This window comes from Monodon monoceros, unplaced genomic scaffold (genome assembly GCF_005190385.1).
Source record: "Monodon monoceros isolate NGI ecotype Baffin Bay Population unplaced genomic scaffold, NGI_Narwhal_1 Super_Scaffold_16, whole genome shotgun sequence".
Classification (NCBI taxonomy): Eukaryota; Metazoa; Chordata; class Mammalia; order Artiodactyla; family Monodontidae; genus Monodon; species Monodon monoceros.
In genome coordinates this window covers 4,680,098-4,701,580 of record NW_021703772.1, presented here as the reverse complement: position 1 = coordinate 4,701,580, position 21,483 = coordinate 4,680,098, and the positions used below count along the sequence as shown (strand labels likewise).

General features: G+C 52.3%; 1 protein-coding gene across 3 annotated transcripts in view; it reads left to right on the top strand.

Moving 5' to 3' along the window:
- The window catches only part of AGAP1 (ArfGAP with GTPase domain, ankyrin repeat and PH domain 1), a 562,113-nt gene extending 540,967 nt beyond the window's left edge, over positions 1-21,146 (top strand). For all 3 annotated transcript variants that reach the window (XM_029224417.1, XM_029224416.1, XM_029224418.1), the window contains 2 exons: positions 10,417-10,672; positions 13,146-21,146. In XM_029224417.1, coding sequence (XP_029080250.1) covers positions 10,417-10,672; positions 13,146-13,349 — 460 coding nt within the window. In that variant the 3' untranslated portion in view covers positions 13,350-21,146. The remainder of the gene's footprint in view (positions 1-10,416; positions 10,673-13,145) is intronic.
- Positions 21,147-21,483: the final 337 nt, after the last annotated feature.

Sequence of the window (21,483 nt, the reverse complement as noted above, 5' to 3'; positions counted from 1 at the left end):
TGTGTGTGTTTAATGACCACTTAGCCAGCAGCCACCGGGTCATGCTTGGCCCTCTGCCCCACTCCATCCTGTCGCTCGATTTTTCTTTTAAGAAGAGCTGTGGAGTTCTTGCTCCCTGGTGTTTAAAGGGCGCTGGTGCACACCCAGCAAAGGCTTATATCCATTTTACAGTATTCCGAGTGGAGGAAAAGGGCCATTTCTCTTCCCTTATCTGTTTATGATGTGATATGTTCCAAAGCCGATCCCATCAGCCACTGTTATGGTGAACTTAATTCGCTGTGATGGGGGTCCCACCAACAGGGCTGCCGCGAGTGCCGCCGAGGTGCGTCCCGTTTCATGCCACATTACGCAGAATCTAGGACCGCCTCACCTGACTGCCTCAGGCTCCCTCTCACTTGGAACAGATTTATCGGGATTTATGCTTTAAAGCAGTTGTCCGCCTTTTTTCTAATGTTGAACTACAGGAACATCCAGTGTGTGTGTGGCTCCTGCAGCTTAGCTGGGGTTACTATGTAAAAACACACACTCAATTTGCGAACTGACTCACAAACTTAGTTTATCAGACTAGCTTTGCACATAACAATAAAGGCATCTGTGCTAAAATTCCAACGAGATGAGCTGTGTCTGTGAGTGGAAATGACAAGGAGGAAGCACAGAGACAAGAAGAGAGTCTGTGAGTGGAGGGAGGAGTGCCACGGCCATGTTCCCCCTTAACTTCCTATGTCTTGTTGTCTTATTTTACGATAGATGAGAAAATAGGGGGAAATAGTGAAAACTTAAAAATATTTTCAATAAAAATATTGAAAATAAAAAACATTGAAAATTTTAAAAATTGAAAAAAATGTTGAAAATATTTCAGCTGCTTCTGGAACAATCTGATGTTCTGCCTTTTTCTACTGGCATAACCTGCTTCTGAAAATGATTCGCTTAAGAGTTAGACTTTCTCGAAATCGCTCTCAGCGTCCCCACTCTGCTTCCTCCCCGCTCCACCTGCCGCCTACGCTGGCCTCTGGGCTCCCTGTGCACTGCCCCCAGCTCTATCCATTGCACCCGGAAGACATCCCTCCACCCCTCCCCTGCCTTCCCTTGACCCACACCCACCTTTTCTAACCTGGTGGCCTCCTGAGCGGACAGTTACAGGGTTGACACAGGTGGGCTCTGGGGGCTGCGATTCCAGGGACCAGCAAATGAATGCAGCAGGTTCTTTCATTCTGGAATGAATTTCCCATGAGTGGAGCCTGAGAACGCAGTGCAGGTGGCTCGCAGCAGGCCAGCGGGTGAGGGAGACTCTCTGGGCCGCTTGCCGGGGCAGAGATTCCACCTCTGTGGGTCACGGTCTGGTGGCAGCAGGACAGCATCCACTGGAGAGGCCCCTCGGCTGCATCTCTGCCTCGTCTGGGAGTGGCCCGAGGTTGAGCTGGTCCCAAACAAGGTGGTTGAAAGCTATGAGTGGGTGGCTGCCCTGGGTGCTGCACGATGTACAGATTTATTTGTCCAAACAGAAGGCTCAGCGGAGGCATTCCGTTGCACAGACCCGGTAAGCGGGGGGATGTCTGGCCCGACTGTGCAGGGCTCACCCAGTCCCAGGGGGGCACCTTCCATCCATCATTTACCTCCCAAGCGGATGCTCGTGGGGGCCTTGAACTTCAGAACCAGCCTCTCCAGAGGGGAAACCGAGGTTGCGGAGAGGGTGAGTGCAGCCACGCTCCCCGAAAGGCCCAGGTCTCTTTTTCCCTGCAAGCACCAGCACATTGCAGACAACCAACAGGTTGTGGAACTTGAGCCGGGTTTTGTGCATTAATTCATCTAATGCCTCCTCATTTCCAGGCCAGCGCGAGCCGGTGACCCAGCCTGACATCTCCTTTATTCCTGCTTTGAGGTTCCGAAGCAAAATCCTCCTAGGTTGCCTCAAACCTTCAGAGGGATGATGTTGCATTTGCGTCACTGCTTGTATCCTGGGATATATTCCCACTCAGCCCGGTCAGGTTCCAAACAGGCAGGTGCTGGGAGATGCCCAGTGCTCATGACAACAAAGCCACGAGGGCCCCAGGCCTCCACCTGGACCTCGGACTAAGGTGTGGGGGGAGACTAGTGCCCTTACCCGCACCTTCTGGGACGGCGCAGGGCTGAGCCTCTCGCGCGGGGCCTGCACCTGAGCACAGACTCTCACTCCTGGGCTGCCGGGGCCGCAATCTGCCCACCCGCCCCCAACCCCTGCCGCCTGGCACACTTAACAGTGACTCGCCGAAATAATAAGCCTAATGCAGTTGACTTTATTTAATTAACAATGATCCTGTTCTGTTCCTCCGAGCTCATAAAGCACCCTGCAGGTTGGCAAAAACACTCATAATATTGATCCGAAGTCAGGCAGGATATTTATTTTGTCTTTGCCCCGCGAGCATAAATCCTTGTCCATTGCCTTCTGCTCTCTGCATGTGGGATTTACAGTGGCCAGTTTCTTAAAAGCTTTTGGTAATTAAGGAATAAATAGCCATCAGTCTTTGTTGGCTGCCCTCCCCCATCCCGAGGCCGGCCCCCTTGGCAACGCGGCCGGGGGAGAAAGCATGCGTGCCGGGGCTCGCAGTGGGCCGGGGTCTTCCCCTGCAGAGAGAGGAAGCCCCTCTGTTTTCCTAACATATTGTTCCAGCCCCCTCTACCATGCCTCCCCTTCCAGTTCCTGTTTTGCTTGAGGCCGAAAGACACTTGGGAAATTCCTTGCTGCTAGCTAGCGCTTTTCTTTCCTCTTCCTGGCCTCTTGGGTCACCATTTAAAGCCGTGCAGGTCTCCTCCAGTTTCTCCACCTCACCCCAAAGGACATTCCTCCACTCCCGTGCACTTTGCTACAAAATCTCCTTTAAAATTACTGTTGAGAGACTTCCCTAGAGGTCCAGTGGTTAAGGCTCCACACGCTTCCAGTGCAGGGGGCACGGGTTTGATCCCTGGTCAGGGAAGTAAGATCCCACATGCCGCGTGGGGCGCCCAAATAAATAAATAAAGTCACTATTGAAAAATCCTTTCCCACCCCGTGAGGGGAAAAGAAAAAAGATGTTTCTGGAAGAAGCAGTTTGATAAGCACCCAAAAAGTTCTTGGCCTTCAAACATTTGGGAGGAGGGTCTCCCATCAAAATGAACACATTCGGCTTGACACTGAGGGGGCTTCTGGGAAAGGCCATGCCTGCCCAGGGTCCGAGCCAGAGAAAGCCTCGTTTGTGGAGATGGGAAGGCTGACCACTCCGCACGTCACCCCAAAACATCGTCCATCCTGCCTCCACGGTGGGCCCCTTGAGGACCCAGGGAACGTCTGGCCGCGGCTCCCGTGTCTGCTCCTGGGGACCACAAAACGGTGCTGGAAGCCAATCAGAAGCTTTGTGGTTATTTGCTAAAATGGTCTTTGCTGGGAAGCCAGCACGTTAACCTTGTTACCCCGGGCCCTCCCTGCCAGACGCCAAGCACAGCTGGTGGCAGCTGAGTGAGGCCGCATCCCTGTAGCCCTCCGGTGGACAGAGGAGGGGCCACCGACCACATCAAGACGGCGTTTCTCTAAGGGGCGTGGCGCGGGTCTCGTGCGGCTCCAACTCAGCCTCAGCTTTCCCGAAGGGTCTTTGAGACCCGCCCTGCCCTTAGCTCCTCGCTGACAGCACGCGTTTGCGGTGCTCCAGTGACGTCATGGCCACCAGCAGTGACAGGTGCCCGCCCCCCGGGACCCGGCTGCCTAGAGAAGCTGCTGTCCTGAGTGCTGGCATCTGCATTGGCTTCCGTTCCACTCCGTCTCCCACACACACGCTGGTGACTTCCTTTCTCTTCATTCTGCATTTATGGTTATTCCCAAATAATTTGGGTAAGAAAAAAATGGGAGAGAAAAACCCTCCCTAGTGCTGATCTAGACAGGTTGTCTGGATGAGCACTATATCCTCTGCCAGGATGGAGACGCTCGAGATCGTCTGCACTGCCCGAGACAGCAGCCGCCAGCCCTGGCGCCACTGAGTACTTTACCCGTGTGACGCGTCTAGAGGAGCGGGACTTGTTGTTTTATCTGGATTAATTTAAACACCTGTGCGTGGCTCATGCTGCCCCTGGAGTGGTACAGCTCTAGATTCTCCAAAGCGACTCACACTTGACCCATCACCACGTGGTGAGGTGATTGAAGAGAACGGGCGGGCGGAGTGCTGGGGACTCAGCTGGAATCCCACAACGCAGGCGATGCCCTTCCAGCTGGGATCAAGTTTCCTTATTTGGGAGGTGGCAGAGCCCGGAGGAAGAGCTCAAGCAGTGACCACCGGGGACAGCCGCTTGGGCCGTCACAGGTCGGGGACCCAGCAAGACCATCTTCACCTTCTAAAATGTGGGGGAATGATGGTAGGACCTACCCCACCAGGTGCTGTCAGAATGAAACCAGATAATTACTCAGCCTAGCGGCTAACACATCAGAAGTACTTAATAAACGTTAGCTCTGATGCTGTTGGGGATTTTCCTAGTGTGTGTAACAGAGTCCAGCTATTTTAACAGTGACCTGTCCATGGTTGATCACTGCATGACCATTGCTTGGTAAATAAAGGTCAAGGAAGGATGAGAAAGGCTTAAAGTTTACTATAAAACTGCAAACAGAGATTAACATATACACAGTACTATATATAAAACAGATAACTTGGGCTTCCCTGGTGGCGCGGTGGTTGAGAGTCCACCTGCCGATACAGGGGATGAGGGTTCGTGCCCCGGTCGGGGAGGATCCCACATGCCGCGGAGTGGCTGGGCCCGTGAGCCGTGGCTGCTGAGCCTGTGCGTCCGGAGCCTGTGCTCCGCAACGGGAGAGGCCACAACAGTGAGAGACCCGCGTACCACAAAAAAAAAATAGGAAAAGCCGTGTCCGTCAATTCCAGACTCCACCCTTTTCCCCATCTTCTGAAGCTTGCCACAAAAATGACCCATCTCTTTTCCTGCGTTTCCTTTATGTCATGATTTCCCAAAATATGGCCACAATTCTGCCGTCACACATGCATGGTGTTCAGCATTCGACATGTAGGTCACTCGTAAGAACACGGCGGGTGTTCCAGGGTCTGGAATCGTCCACAAAGCCGGTCACTGTTGTCACCATCGTCACCGTCACCAGCAGCACCATCACATAGGCGCTCCTGCGGCTTGGAGATGGCACCTCCTCAGTGGGGCCTCGCGCTATTTACTGGTGCTGGTAGTTGATTCCATTTGGCAGGCACTAAATCTGCGGGTTGCAGGTGAGGTGCACCCCCGGGATCACCTTTGGTGGAGCCTTGGCCGAGTCAACACCCCTCAAGGTCAAGTGCGGCAAAGCCTCATCTGTCAGGCTGCAGGCCTAGCAGACCAGCTGAGCCCAGCAGACCCCACAGGACCCTGGAGTCACGGCTTCTGAGACCTGGGCCCCAGGCTCACGCATGAGGCACTTTCCTGGGCCCAGAGGGCATGGAAGGCTACCTAGAAAGGGTTTCATCTTAGGCAAGAAGGAGAGAAAATATTTACTATTGTGCCTTCGATTGTATCTTGTCTTTCTCTTTGGGGGGATTGGGTTGGTGTCTTGTGATGAGTGGCCCGTTCTCTCATTTTCCCTGGTCCCGTGCAGCTGATTTATTTAAAGGTGTGTCACCGCAGGGCTCAAATGAGGAGCGGGGCCTCCTCCTCTCTGCTGATGGCCAGCCGTGCCAATAATTCATTTTTTAGCTCATTAGCTAACGGAGGCTGTGAGCAGTGAGCCTCCAGGGGACTGGAATGAGGTGAGGTGATGTACTGCCAGCTACACTGCTCTTGAACTGGCCTTCCTTGGGGAAAAAGAAAGGCTGGGCCGAGACAAGCCGGGAGTCCCAGAAGCAAGATTGGGACGTCAGAGTCACCATTAGGGTATCTGTGCTTTGGCATCATGGTTTCTTGGGGCGAATGGTTTTAGACAGAATATTCTCGCAGAAAAGGAATCATTGTCAGAGTATCTGTCTTTCCCATGGTGACTGTTGGCACAGAAGCCAGGTGGAAACAATGGACCATGTGGCTGTCCAGTGTATTAGTCAGACCAGCTGCCATAACAAAATACCATAGACGGGGGTAGAGGAGGCGGAGGGGTTAAATAATACAAGTTCATTTTCTCACAGCTCCGGAGGCTGTAAATCCAAGGTCAGGGTGTCGGCAGGGTTGGTTTCTGTTGAGGCCTCTTCCTGGCCTGCAGACCCACCTACCGGCTGTGTCCTCTCCTCTGTGCACGGGGAGAAAGACCCCCAGCTGTTTCTTCCCCTTCTTATACAGACCAGGACCGTGACCTCAGTCCACCTCGATTACTTCCTAAATGCTCTGTCTTCAAATACAGTCACGTTGGGTGGGGTAGGGCTTCAGCACACGAATCAGGGTGGGGGGGGACACAGTTCAGTCCATAACATCCAGGAAGGCTTTAGATGCCTCAAGGCCACGGGCAGAGGCCAACCAGACTTGGCCCCAGAGGTCCTGACAGCTATGGGGTCGTTTGAATTTGCTGATCACCCCTCACCCCAGTGTCTCAGGTCCTTCTGCACCCTGGAGGGGGAGCCCCACAGGACAGCCATGGGTTTGTCAAGGCCTCTGGCCAAGGTCCTCTCGCCCACCCAGCGGGAGTGTCAGGCCCCACCCCCCTGCCCCCAATGCCACCTCATCACCTGCGATGCCCCCACGGGGAGCGCTTGTGTGCACGACAGCAGTGCGAATCTTGAGATGTTATTCTCTTCAAGCATCACGACAGCCACGGCTGCCATTTGTCAGGGGACCACTGTGTACGGCCAGCACTTCACCGGAACACGTGACTTCAAATTCCAAAACCACCTTGCCTGCTGTAGACGTCACTGTGCCCGTTTTACAGGTGAGGAAACGAGGGCCCAGGAAGTGACTGAAGTTGCAAAAGTCTGCACCACAAAGAAGAACAAAGCAAGCACATGAACGCCAGCCTCTCCAAGGCCGAAACCCGCAGCCTTTTAGCGCAGTGTGGACTCTCTTTTCCCTCCCTCTGGCCACTGCAGGGAGCACGCAGAATTAAGCTTTCCTCCTGGTTTGTCAGCGTGGACAGTGACCACAGGACATAGGCTGTAGCTAATATTAAGTGCTAATGCACGCATGGGGGTTGCTGAATTAGCTCCCACAAAACGGAAACGTTCCTGAATCCCCTCTTCCTTCCAGTTGGATTTCAGCTGTGGAGAAGCAGCACGCCTGACACAGACTCAAGGCCCAGTGGTCTGCCTTCCTTTGCTCTCCGGCCTCCTGGTGTCCGAAAAAAACAAACAAACGCTGAAACATCACCGTCCTGCAGGACCCAGAAGCCGACATCGAATGCTTGTTTTTAAATAACACAAGAAGTTTTGGTGAAGAGCCGTGGTCCTGTCAGATAATAAAAACCATGCATTGAACAGATCTAGGGGCGCCCTTGGTGGAGGTGAGGAGCCGTGTGGACGTGGGGCTGGGAAAGGTGGACCCCAGCGAGAAGGCTGCCTAGAGGCTTTCGCTGCTTTTGTCTCCTTGCAGCATCGCTTGGGGACGGTTCCCAGTATCAAGCCTGTTTTCTGTATTTGAGTTGTTGGAGGCTCTGAAACCCTTACAAATAATCATCACCCCGCTCCAAGCTAAGGAAGCCCAAGCCCCAGGCCCTCCTCCCTGTTCCTCGTTTCACATACATAATCTCAGAGTCTTCCTCTTACAGAAGGCTCCCCAAATGGTATGTGTTTTCAGCCCCACGAAACCTGGACCTGCCTTTATTACGTATTGCGAACGACACTGATTTTTAAAAGCAAAGAACAGCTTAAATGCGCTCATCATTCAGACGCGTGTCGAGTTCAGTGAATTCAGGTGAGCTTGGGGCGGGGCGTTCCCCAAGAGACCACACGGACCACGGCAGAGGAGCTAGAAGCGGGGGTGTCTGACCTCGTTCTTTGGCTGGGGTCTTCCAATATTAAAAAGAAAATGGAATAATTGCAGTTAAGACTGTAGCTACCGTGTTCCATCCTCTGGTTTATCCCTGAATTACTTGGCAATGAGTATTAAAATCAACCGGAGCAGAGTAAAAGAGGTCTGATTTTAATGCCTACCAAGAAATGAGAATTAGCAGATTGGAACTTGAAAATCTGGCTGTATCTCCCCCACTACTGTCCCTTTTCATTTAATTCGCGTTTTGCTCTTCGGTGATTTATGAAATGCATCAACATATGTTTAATACATTTGAAATAAGGTTTTTAAGTAACACGAAAAGCATGGCCCGGCCTGGGGTTTTTTCGTCTTTCACCTCTTCCGGTATTTCCAAGGTGTTGCCGGCGCTTTTGTGCCTGTATTTTGGCCCAAGTGAGGGAGGGTGTGCAGCCGGCCTCCGGGTGCTGGTGTGAGCTCTCAGCTGCAGCCACGTGCTCGTCCTAGAAACGGCCTAATGAAAAGGGTCGGGGGGTCGCTCGGGGGTCCCTCGTATGGACCAGGAAGCGAAGCAAAACTAATCCAGATTTACTCCTGGAAGAAAATGTTTGCCTAAGTATTTAGAAACAGATTAGGGCTAACCCGACACTACATCACTAGGAGCAATGTAAACACGGGTAAAAGGTGTAAACAGGGCCTTTATTCTGTACTTCGAAAGGAAAAATGTCACGGGTAACGAGTTTTCTTTCTCCAGTCCAGCGGAGGCCCCAGGTGATTCCTCTGTGTGGTTTGTAGCTATGTACCCTCCTGACTCCCCCGGAGAAAATGCTGAGTTTTAGGAGAGGGCAATTGTGGATCAGTGTATATGTACGTCTCTGTGGGTAATTACAGTCACTTCTTATCTCTAGGGCTTCTGTTTCTTCTTTCATCAGCCTCATCAAAGAGCATCCGTCCGGGGACTTCCCTGGCGGTCCAGTGGTTAAGACTTTGCCTTCCACTGCAGGGGGTGCAGGTTCAATCCCTGGTCACGGAGCTAGGATCCCACATGCCTCGCGGCCATAAAACAGAAGCAATATTGTAACAAATTCAATAAAGACTTTTAAAAAATTGTCCACATCAAAAAAAAAAAAAAAAAAGCATCTGTCCGGCCTAAGGTCCCCCACCCCACTCCCCCTACCCCCCCTCCCAGCCCCGGCCCCATTCTGTTCCTAGACTCTCTCATTTCAAGAGCTACTTGTGAAATCTCACTTCTGTCTTCTGCATTTCCCCCCCACTTTTTTTCCCCCTAGCAGTGCTGCAGTCTTGAGGAGCAGTCTTGAGGATTACTGAGTTGTTTTCAGTGGTCTTCACCTTTATTAGAAGAGGCAACACCCAAATCCACCATTAGCGGCCCAAGTGCACGAGTAGACGGCCCGGGGTCTTCTCCTTCCGGTCAATATAAACACACCTTGCTGTTGGTTTCTTCTCTCTTTCTTCAGCTCCTCTCTTCCCATCCTGCCCCCTCCTCCCTTCCCCAGCCCTCCTTCCAGATGTCTCAGGCAACATCCTGTCCTCTTTGGGCCCCAGAGAGTGGGCCTGTTATCACTCCCACCCCCCTGGGGTTATGCTCCTGGGGGAGGGGCACCAGCTGCCATGCCCATCTTGCTTCACACCTTCCCTCCCCACGTCCTCCTGCCCTCTGCACCCTGACTCAGCTCTGGCCTCAGGGGGCCACCTGCCTGGCCTCCTAGGCTGGGCCTCAGCCCACTTTCCCTGGAAAACCCACCCGGCTGCTCTTCGTCTTGAAGGAGTTGTTGACGCCCTCACCGAGGCTCCCCCAGGTATCCCGAGAGCTAACGAAGACGAGCAGGGTCACGCTTGCATCTCTTTTCCCCATTGGATTCGCTGCCTTTTCATATGTGGCCTGTAGCAACATTTTCTTCTACGGGAGTGTGTATAAGACCCCTGAGCTCACACACACCCCCTCCCCGGCCGGTGAGGTTGAGAACTAAGCCCTCGAGGTCACACCAGGTGGGAGAGCCCGCCGGCCACCCTGCCCCCTGGACTCCAGCCAAGTGGTCTGTAATCCTGGCTCTGACTGTGGCCGCTTAAAGTGGATCGGGCCTCCGAGCCTGTGGCATCCATCCTGCGTTGGGTGGGACCCCGGGCAGTGGGGTGATTCTTCTGGGGCCACAAAAAGCAGAAGAAATCACATGAGAGCTCAAGGCCGATCCCTGGTTCTCACACCTTAGGACGTCAGAATCCCCTGCAGGGCTGGTTAAAACACATCCCAGGGGTTCTGATTCTGGGGGCTGGGACGGGGCCTGAGAACCTGCATCACTAACAGGTGCCCAGGTGGTGCTCCTGGTGGGGACCCACTTTGTACACTGTAGGGAAGCCTTTCCCCCGAGGGGGGCTTCCTGGTGCCGGGTGAAGACACTTGTCACCGCCCCCTGGACGCCTCCGGACCACACACCACACACACGGTGGTGGCTGGGCAGAGGGGTGCAACCTTGGTTCTGTCTCGCAATCGTGACCTCGCCTGTCTGGTGACTCTTGCAGGGAAGAGAAGGAGAGGTGGATCCGGGCCAAGTACGAGCAGAAGCTCTTCCTGGCCCCGCTGGCGTGTACGGAGCTGTCCCCAGGCCAGCACCTGCTGCGGGCCACCGCCGACGAGGACCTACGGATGGTCATCTTGCTGCTGGCGCACGGCTCCCGGGACGAAGTGAACGAGACCTGCGGGGAGGGGGACGGCCGCACGGCACTGCACCTGGCCTGTCGGAAGGGCAATGTGGTCCTGGCCCAGCTTCTCATCTGGGTAGGTCGCCCATGTGCCCTCGGCGCTGCTCCGCGGGCATCATTCTGGGAGAAGGTTATCGTTGCCTGCCTGGAAGTGGGAAGCATTAGTAATAGGGACTTTAGGATTTGGGGTGGGGGGGCTCCCTTTCAGCCCACCTGTGTGAGGGCACACACAGAGCACCAGTTTAAAAGGGAGGAATGAGGTCTCCTTACGCGGGCACCGTGGTCCACTTTGCGCAGCATTTGCTAGCGTTTCTGCTTAGTTCATCTTTGGGATGACCCCCGCCTTGGGTCAAGCGTAGTTGGTGATGTTCCTCTTGTTGCTTTTACAAAAGACTCCCATCATCGTTTTGTGGGGAAGGGGTGGAGAGAGAGGATATAAACTGAACGGTTTATGTGGTTTTCCCGTTGCCACACCTTTGGATTTTTCGTTCACATAACACAAAAATGCTGGACCCTAGACTTTGAGCTTTGATGTGGTCGGAGTTTGTCAAAGGGCTTCTTCTGGACTCTTCCGATTAATTTCCGCTGGGGAGAGTTATCTTTTTAATCTCTGTTGAATCATTTGCCATGCAGCTTGAATGGGGAGAAGAAAGGGAGAAAATGACTGTGCCACCAGGAGCTGCTTCGGAGAAGCCCACACCCCCTCCCTGGCCGCTGCCTGCATGCCTTTGGGGTCCTTGGCCACAGCAGATCCCCATTCGAAGGGTGGCAGAAAGCTGCCCATTGAGAGGGTCCTGGGTAGGGAGGGGAGGTGTGTGCTCACCAGTAGTGGAACACTGTCCAGAGGTGGGTCACCTGCTGGGGGCTCTTCTGTTCCCAACCCCAGGGGCAGGCGATGGGTCTGTCCAGCACAGCTGAGAACGATGCCAGTTTCTACATATTTTTACCTGACTCTTGGGATGGCTGTGATGGGAGAATTAGATACACAGATATCAGAATCACTCAGTGTTCAGCTTCATGTTAGCAGTTGCATATGAGTCTGCTGGGGCTGCCCTGACAAAACACTACAGACTCGGGGGGGGGGGGGGGGGTTAAACAACAGAAATTTATTTTCTCACAGCTCTGGAGGCCAGAGTCCAAGTCCAAGGTCAAGGTGAGGGCAGGGTCTTTTTTCCCTGAGGCCTCTCTCCTTGGCTTGCAGACTTCTCTCTGTGTCCTCACAGGGCCTTTCCTCTGTGTGCACGTGCATCCCTGCTGTCTTTTTCTCTTCTTATAAGGACACAGGTCATATTCGATTAGGGCCCCACCCATATGACCTCAGTTAACCTTAATCACCTCTTTAAAGGCCCTATGTCCAAATACAGTTCCTATGTTGTGACTTCAGCATACAAAGTTTGGGGGAACACAGTTCCATTAACAGATTGCATGCCATCTTTCCCCCTCAAATTGGCCAAGAGTTCCTTTAATGCTAATGCTTCCTGAAGACGAGAGATGAGACTCCCATCCATGGTGGTGGAAGTGGACATCAGTCCACCCTTTCTCAAGATCCAGAAGCTTAAAACTATTTGTGTCATTTAATCTCGTATTACCCCTTCTAGTCATCACTCTGACAGTCAGAGATCCTGAGAAAGGTTCAATATGAGGATGTACATCACAGCACTATTTAGACCAATGACAACTTTAAAACACTATGTGTAGGGACTTCCTGGTGGTCCAGTGGGTGAAACTCCATGCTCCCAATGCAGGGGGCCTGGGTTTAATCCCTGGTCAGGATTCGATCCCCACATTCATGCCACAACCAAAAAAAAAAAGATCCTGCATGCCACAACGAAGACCCGGCACAGCCGAGATAAATAAATTTTTTAAAATAATTAAAAAAAAAATAAAACACAATGTGTAGCTACCGAGGACAGAGTAACTGAGTTATGTTCATACGGAGGAATATTATATGGCTGTTATATGTCATGCTTTTGAATAACTTTTAATGATCTGAGAAAATGATCAGAGCACCAAGTTCAGTAAAAAAAAAAAAAAAAAAGATAAAAATTATTTGTGCAAGTTTTATCTCAGTTATTCATATATGCATTTAGATTCAAAGAAGAACCATTAAAAGGAAATCCGCTGAAAGATTAACCAAGATTATCTCTGAATAGTGAGATTATACGTGATTTTTTCTTCTTACGCTCTTATGTATTACCTATGTATTTCCTTCAATGAAAATGAATCGCCTCTGAGATCAAAAGAGTGATCCTTTTTTGTGTTTATAATTGGAAAGTCAAAATAGAAATAGCAAAACTAGAGTTATCCTTGGTCTGTTTCTATTGCACAGGGGAGGGGCTTTTCGATGCAAAAAGCACACTCTTTTCTGAAAAGAATACACCTGGCGGGGGTAGGGGGGACGGGGGCAGGGACACTGGACTCTGGTCTCCCCCGCGGGTTCCCGGTAGCGCGTCCCAGGGTCCGCATCTGCCCCAGCTGCCTGCGGGGTTGAACAAGGCGCCCTGTCCCCTCCCTCCCGTGACCCTAATGCGGTTCTGTTACCTCTGCAGTACGGGGTGGACGTGATGGCCCGCGACGCGCACGGGAACACGGCGCTGGCCTACGCGCGGCAGGCCTCCAGCCAGGAGTGCACCGACGTCCTGCTGCAGTACGGCTGTCCCGACGAGCGCTTCGTGCTCATGGCCACCCCCAACCTGTCCAGGAAGAACAATAACCGGAACAACAGCGGCGGGAGGGTGCCCACCATCATCTGAGGACCGGCGGTGCCCGCAGCCTCCCGCGCGCCCTCAGGGATCACGCCACGTGAGTCCCATCGCGTTCCCTCACTCCTCCTGGTGGTCCCCAGCCAACCCCCCACGCCTCCACCCCACCCCCCTCACGCCAAGTGAAATCACAAAACCCGGATGGTCCTCAAGGGGCGAAGAGGAGGCCCGGAGGCTGCAGCATTGATTCCTTTGCATAAATTCCCCTGATCAACACACAGGAGCGACCGGCGGGCCTGGGTTCGTTGATGGTAGCACACGGCGCCGGACCCCGGTCCCCCCTCCGGTGGCCGGGAGACAGAGCGTGGCACAAGGGGCGGGACGTGGGGGAGGGGAGGCGCGCAGCCAGGAGAAGGGGCAACTCTCCTTAACTGGCGGTTCAGCACATCAGTACATTTCACCTCTACCAGACGGAACGCTTGGCTTTCATCTCTTCTCCGAGGAGCTTGACGGCATAAATCAGAAGCAAGCAGAGTTTGTCAGGTTTGAAGCCCCTATGATGGTATGTGTCAAATCAGTTGTAGCTAATCTGTCCAGGGAGAATACCGGCTTCATTACACTCGGGCAGTTGAGTTCTTCCAGCATTACCGCTGTTTAATAGGACACGATTAGTCATCACCGAGAAGGAAGCGTATTAGCCGAGGAGGTAGTTACACAGCACGCTCTGACGATTGCCGCGATGTGATTGCAGTACTCTTAGAAGCATCGTATTATCCCAGACATGTTCTTTCAGGCCCTTGGAGCCCTCCTTTCTAAATTCACTGTCATAATTTAGTATCTGTTTAATTTTTCAGTCCAAAGAGAGGAAATCAGTTGCCGAGTATTATTTGACTGCAGTCTCCTTGGCGCAGAAACAAAATGGAAAAAATAAATAAGAGTGACTTGGAAGTTCAAAAGGAAATCACGAATTCAGCTGACGACAGCATTTTGGGCACATTTAGTGAACTAAGTAAATGCGTAAAAGGCTGTTTCTTTGCCCAAACCTGAGAGGTAGTCTGTGTCCTTTTGCCGAGGTGGGTGTCTTGGGTCTCAGTCACTCGGGGGCCACGTTGCCCAAGTCACACAGGCTTCTGTATTCTGTCTTTAGATGAGATGTGTTGAAAATCTATTTGAATAAAAGAAGTTCATAAATATGCATTGATTTCTATACAGACAAATGGCACCTCTGTTAATTTATAAATTGAACTGGATGTGAACTAATAATGTGCAACTAGTTGAGATAAGAGGGTTACAGATCATTGTACACGGGAAATATTCCCAGCAGTAAACACTTCCATTAATGTGATATACAGCTTCTAAAAAGGAGCATATCAGAGTAAGATGGTGGTACAATTTGCTTATTAAAATCAAGAAAGGGGGGGATACAAGCATATTAGAGAGGGAGAGAGGCATGTGAGTCCTTGTTACTGGAAAGCACGATTTAGATCTGACCCTACTTTTGCCCACCCAGAGGAACAGGCTGTGGCAACGCGGGGGGGTGACTTTCCAAATCCCAGACCCGGGCGCTTTGCAGAGGTCCATCCTGACCACCGCTGCCAATCTGGGAGCACAGACTGACTCATGAAACGCCCTGAGACTTTTTTTGTTGGTTTTTTTTTTTTTTGCCTGGTGGCCAGGCCCATCATTTTAGTACATCACCCGATTTGCCGTCGTCACGGTTTCTGGCTGCTTCAGACTTCGGCCACCTTCAACGTGGTGGCCAAACATAGTAAACCAGATCGTGACACCTTAGGTGAAAAAGAAAAGGGGGCAACTGTGCCTTGAGCCCTTTGGCAGTATGAGGGGGGAGAGGGCGTCACCTTGAAGGACGGCATGGGACTGATGTAGCACAGAAACATAGGGCCACGTTCACCCTGCCGCCTCCGGGGAAGTTCCTTGCTCTCATATATTAAACCTTCTATTTTGTAAGAGTTTTTCCTCTTCTTTCACTTTTTAAAAAAAAATTAAAGTAGGTGGGGAAAAAAATAAAGCTTTACACAGTTTCTACCTGGGTCGGTGTTTCATGGGCATTTCTAACCTTGATGCAGCTCAGTGGAACTCGGCGGTTTCCCAGGATAACAGGTGCGGAAGCCTCCAGCCTGGAAGCCTTGACAACAGGCCTGTAATCCCTCCACCCGATTTTTAATTCTGTTTCATCGCTGTGTGGTTATTTTAAATGTGAATAGAGGAAAAAAGAAAGTCCTTCCTGTTTTTGAAGAACGCATTACTGTTGCAATCCAGCCACACGCATTGGCCTCCCCGTTAGCATAGACCTTATGTAGTGAACACAGATAGAGTATAAACGAAATTCTTAAATTATTTCATTGTAGTTAACTCCCACTGTAGGAATGCTTTATCACAGTGAAGCCTTCTTTTGAAAAGAAACAGAATTCCTTGTAAGGCTTCTCTTTGGGATGTATATGGGTGTGTACAGATTATTATATGTGTTTATAATATAATATTTTCCCAGATGACTTCTTTTTTCGCTTAGCCTTTCACGACCTGAATGCTAGACTGGTTTCTTCCCTTCCCTCCCTCCAGCGCTGGGACTTCATTGATTCCTCCTTAGAAAACTCGACCCCTCTCCTGCTATTTTTAGCGATATTGATCTGCTGCAGGGGGCAGCCTGCTTTCTCGAGCCCGAGTTTTGGCAACAGAGAAAAGGCGGTAGTGGGTTTCAAGGGTTTTCTTTTAAAATAAAGGTGACCGGCGGCTCGTCTGTTTGTATGTCAGTGTCAAACTAGAAGTCCTTTCTTTGCTGACAACGCTCTCATTCCCATCTTAAAGCCTTACTAACACCAAGGCCAGAGAAGCAAGGACCCAGGGCCAGTGTTAGAAATAACCAGTTGAGGAAGGGGGTCCAGTTTTCATAGTTTATTTCCATGTAAGTTCAGGGACATGACAATGAGACAGGAAGCCACCACTGCGGAATCCACGTTAACCTTTTCTATTCAGAATTCAAATTTTTCCTTGACGAGAAACCCACTGGCTGGGGAAGGCATATAATAAGGTGGCCGCGTGTGAGGGCACCTGCACAGGTGAGCTGGGTGTATTGCAGACCTCTCTGGATTTCTCTTGTGGCCAAGAGAACCCTGCGGAGAAAGGAGCCTTGATTCTGACGGTGCATGGGTGGACCTCGAGTACTGGGGTGGACAGACAGATGGTTTACCAAGCCAGGGTCCCGGGTTCCTTCCGTCTCCGGTCTTCCCAGTAGATGAGCAGTCGAGGGTGAGTGAGTGACGTTAGTGCCATGAGTCTTTGGTCCCATAAGCAGGTACAGTTTCCTGTCCCCCAGGAAGCCCGCCCTATGTGGAATTATCCCAGAAAGCAGGTGAGGGCAGCGGGTGCTTGCTGACCGCTGGGCTGTCGGGTACAGGAGAGAGCAGCTTTTCCTGAATTACTCTGGCCTGCAATCCTTAAAGCAGCACCTTTCCTGCAGGGCCACGAGTCCAGGCTATGGCCCTTGTAGCACCGGTGCAGGGCCGTACACTTCTGCCCCCTCCTCTGAGGTTTTGTGCCGCCTGATGCGGTCCGCTTGGACCCAGCCTCGGCCTCCAGCATCAGCTCCGGGCCTCCCAGTTTGGTGCCACCTGAACACATTCAGGCTCATTCCCCACATTTGCAAAGGAGCTGTCACTACTTCATTAGGGAACAATAGTCCAACAAGAAAGGCAGCCCTGGGGCCGAGCAGACCTGGGTTCACCTGGCCTTGCCGTCCCATCCAGCTGCCCAGGGTCCTTCCTCAGCTGTGAAACCCTGTGGCCTTGCAGGGTGTGGTGACGTTTGGACCAGTGTGGTAAATGCCGGCCCCGATGCCCAGCCGGGGGCGGGATGCTCAGGAGAGCAGAACGTGGATAGGACGGGGCCAAGAGCGCCAGCCAGGAAACCTGCCCCAGCCAGTGCCCTGGGGGGGTGGGGGTGGCCAGGCCCTCCCGTCGAGGCTCTGACCCTCCTTTGTCTCTGCTGAGCCCGGCGTCGCCGTCGTCGTCGTCATCGTCCTCGTCGTCGTCGGTGGGAGCGAGGCTCTCCGAGGACCCCTGCTTCCGGGCAGCCCCTCCCCCAGGGGTGAGCCCGCACTGCCCCCTCCCCGTCACTCACCGCCACGCGCCCTCCAGCCTGAGTCTGAGTTTGATTTTCTAGGGGACGGAAGGGTGAGTGTCCCCTTCAGGCCCTTCACCCCCGCTGCTTCTGGCCAAGACCACCCTTCTCTCTCCCGCACCCTCTGCTGTGTCGTCGATCCCAAGGCCTCTGTCCTTCAGACGCCTCCTCCGGCACTGAGAGGCCGCTGGGCACACTCGTGTTTGGGGCCCGTTCAGTGTCCTTATCCTGCTTCTGCTTTAAAACCAGAGCTTCTTGCAGGCACCCTGGGCTGGCAGGGTGTGGCCTGAGGCTCCAGGGCCGCCTTCTCTCTCCCTCTGTCCCTCATTGAGCTGCTGTGGCTGGTCAGTGACCTTGTCCTGGGCCTGCCCTTGGTGGTACCATCCTCCCCCTTGGGAGTGGCCATTGGCTCCTGCCCAACCCCCAGCCTGAGCTGTGCTCACGGGTGATGTGGGCCCCGGTGGCTCCAACCCCGCCAGCCCTTTCTCTTTGCATTTAGAATGTTCTAGAAGTGGGGGGGGGGGGCTCGGAAGCCTTGCCACAATGTAGGTCCTCAGTGAGTAAAGTAGGGTCAGGTCTCAAAAACTGCTCAGAAGACACAGATGATTGGAAAGCAAATCCGTCACCTCTGGACGGGCTGCTTCCACTCGCTCACATCCTCTCTGTCAGGTGCCCCGCAAGGTCATCGCGACTTCTCTGCAGCTCCCCTGGACCGTATTTATGTCCTTCAAGCAAACAAGCTGAAGAGCCATCAGGAAGGAACTCTGATAGAAACGTGCTGAAGGTACACATCTTTCCTTCCCAGGAAATATAATTCATTCCTAACGGCCTCTTTACACGTGGGCTTCACACGCTGTGAAGTCGTGTCCTGGAGTGATTTTCACCCCCATCCTTCACCAAAAAGCTAAATAAGGGCCTTTGGCATCGAGACTTGCCTTTTTCTCTTTTAGCCCTGGTTTAGACATGTTTCTTTTTGGATTCCCCAAGTGGCTGTCCTCAGGAAGCCCCGTGGTCAGTGGGGCTTTGGTGTGGGCTCCACCCTGGCCAGGCCAGCGCCCCCAGGTGTGGGCAGGGGGCCCGGATGCACACGTGGCCTGCTGAGGCAGGGTTTGCTTCTGCCCTGCTCTGTGCCCTACACTGACAGGTCCTTTTTCATTCAAGTTTCTAAATCAGCTTTGCCTTTCAGTCAAGACATCAGATTCCTTCCAGTTATGCAGACGGGAGAAGCCGGGTGGGCTAATCACTTGGGGTAGATGAAACACTGCTCAGACTTTCAGTTCCATCACTGCCAGGAATTAGTCACTGGAACCCAAGGTGCTGTGACATCTGAGAGAGAAATGTTGCCACACAGGGTCAGCACCTCCACGTTGGACGTTCAACCACCTAAGACGTGATCATCCCCAAACCACAGATTTTCTCCCCCTTAGAAAAGTAATGCTGTCCTAAAACAGATGCTTTTTAAAAATATGAATAAATTCCCTGTCTCATTTTGGATGTCTGCTGCTTTTTAAACATAGATTGACACTTTTTTCCAGTTGGCTTTTTCAGTCTGGGTCTGAGTTGAAATTAGAGGACATTTCATCAGCAGGGGATTCCGTAAAACGAAAATGTCTGTTTCTAATCTGTGATTTTGTTTCTTTTTAAAGCCCAAATTTTAGAAGTATTTGTTTCACCAGTGTAGCAAGCACCCTCCGCAAAGCAAGGGTGCAGTGACCATGAACTTGAAAACCTCTCCTTAAGGCATTTCACTTATGAGGTGTTGTTTTTGTTGACAGCGTTTGGGGATTTGCACCTTTTTGGTGAAAGTGTCCTTATCTGAGGCCCTCAAGCCATCCAGAAGAAGGCCTTCGGTGCCGGGGAGAGGGCAGGGTTGGGGCAGGCATGCCCAGCAGAGACCCAAGGTGGCTCTAAAGGCTGCAGGTGTACGAGCATGAGCTGCCCCATTAAAAGGACGGGATCGTTGGCTTCCAGCCACCACGGGACACCCGGCTCCCAGCAGGCGCCGGCTGTGCACAAGGAGAGGCAAGGTGGCTGCATGAGTGAGAGGTGGGCTTGAGGCTTGTCTTGTGTTGGGCCTGGCTGTGGCATCTGTAGAGAAGGACCCCTGAGGGTCGTGATCAAGGCGTAAGAGAGGTCCTCGCCTGTCCGAGTGCAATTAGGACTCATCTAGATTTCAGTGTCGGTGAGCGTTCCGTGACCTTCAGCTTTTGAGATGCAGATGAAAGAAAGGAACCAAACAAGATGTGAGAGGGCTGGAGAGGCTTTGGAATGGAGCAAACCCCCTTAACACACCCGCGGTCGGGAACAGTCGCCCCTCAATCAGATTATGCCCCTGTCTCCCTAGTGCCGGACGGCATCCACACCGGCCCGGAAGCTAATGTCTGAGCCGGTTCAAATACTCTTGTAATAAGGAGACTCTGCCCATCCCCTAGAAGGTCATACTCAGAACTGGCTCGTGGAAATTAAAGGTGTGTCAAGGGGCTGGGTGAAGGGCGTCCCGGGTCTCCCCACCCGTGTAAGGACGCCTGTGTTAGAAACCCAGAGTGCCTGGCTTTGTGCAAAGACCTTGGTGAGCAGCCCAGCTGGGGACACTGCACTCAGCTCTGCCCCTGACTGAGCCGCCTGGGGAAAAGGTATATCCCGCTTGGGAGGACAGAGGCTGGACCCAGGGTGCCGTGAGCTGGGGACAAGCCAGGGAGTTAGCGCTTACTGCTCGTGGGAGCCCAACACGCACCTCTCAGCCCCCCAGTCCCACCCACGGGGTCCCGGCAGTTTTCTCACCAGGACTATTACGAGTGCACTGGTGGGCTTGAGTGAGGGTCAGAGCTGTTCCGTGGTGGATAGGCGGTGGGTAGGTATCCTTACAGACTGCTCTGTGGCTGTTCACGCATCTTGGTCTTAGAAATAATGCCTTCTCCAAACCTTCAAAAGCAGCACGGTTTCTCTCCTCCGACTGAGTTTTTGTGTCTAAAATATATCAAATTCTTGGGGCTGCTGCCCCTGCCCTGGCTTGAGTGCCCGTGTGCTGGGGATGCCATGTGCACTTGATCAGAGGCTCTCTGCCGAGCCCCGGAAGGACCAGGCTGGCAGCCCAGGGAAGGGCTGGAATTCGGCCACACCAGCCACAGGCATCGCCACGTGGGTCCGAGGGTGTGGCTTCCTGCCCCAGACAAGCCCCACTCTCCTGTCCCTGACTTGGAACTGGGTTCTCATCTTGCCGCTGGGTGTGTTTCTGAAAGGGAAGCCTGAGCAGGTCAAAGGTGATGACTGAGAGGCATTTTTAGGAGGGAATAGGGAAGGCCGCGCCTCGGCACATTTTAGCACATTTCTCTGTTCTGTAAATAGCCATGTATAGAAGATGGAAGAGGAGCCTGGGGTTTATCCAGAGATGGGTTTTTTTCTCTTTTTTTGGTTGTTTTTATATTACCTCATTCAGCAAGTTTGTTTCACAATGACTCAATGATGCTTTATTTATATTGTTTGTACTGTAATTAAAACCATTGACAGACATTTCACTTGGCTTGTTATTTCCTACGATCTTGTTTTGATTAAATATGCCAGTTTGTATTTTCCTGCCTTGGGATTTTTTTGTGTCAGCTGTACAGTATTCTAAGGGGACAAAAAAAAGAAAAAGAAAAATGTGTAAAGTAATGGAGAGAGGTGGCTATAGTGTAGAGGCCTCTTTCTAATAAAGAAATGGAAATATGTCTACACCGCTTCCGTGGAGGTTTTTCTTGGGTTTGTTTTTTTTTTTGGTGGGGAGGGGAGGGGAGGGCATTTTTTGTCATGATTAATTGGGTTTCTATTCCCAGGTCAGTGCTTACAGAAGGGATTCTGCTACTAGGCCCGGGCAGCCCCGTGCATGAGCACGCTGGCCCAAGGTGCTACAGTCATGGCAAGAAGGAAAAAAACAAGGAGCAGCTCTTCTGACCTATTTACAAGAAATTCCAAGAGGCCCTGGTTCCTCCAGCCAGGGATCACCTGGGCCCGGAAGTTCTGATACATGAGATGCTTCAGATGTATCTTTGCACTGGACCCACAGTGCCCC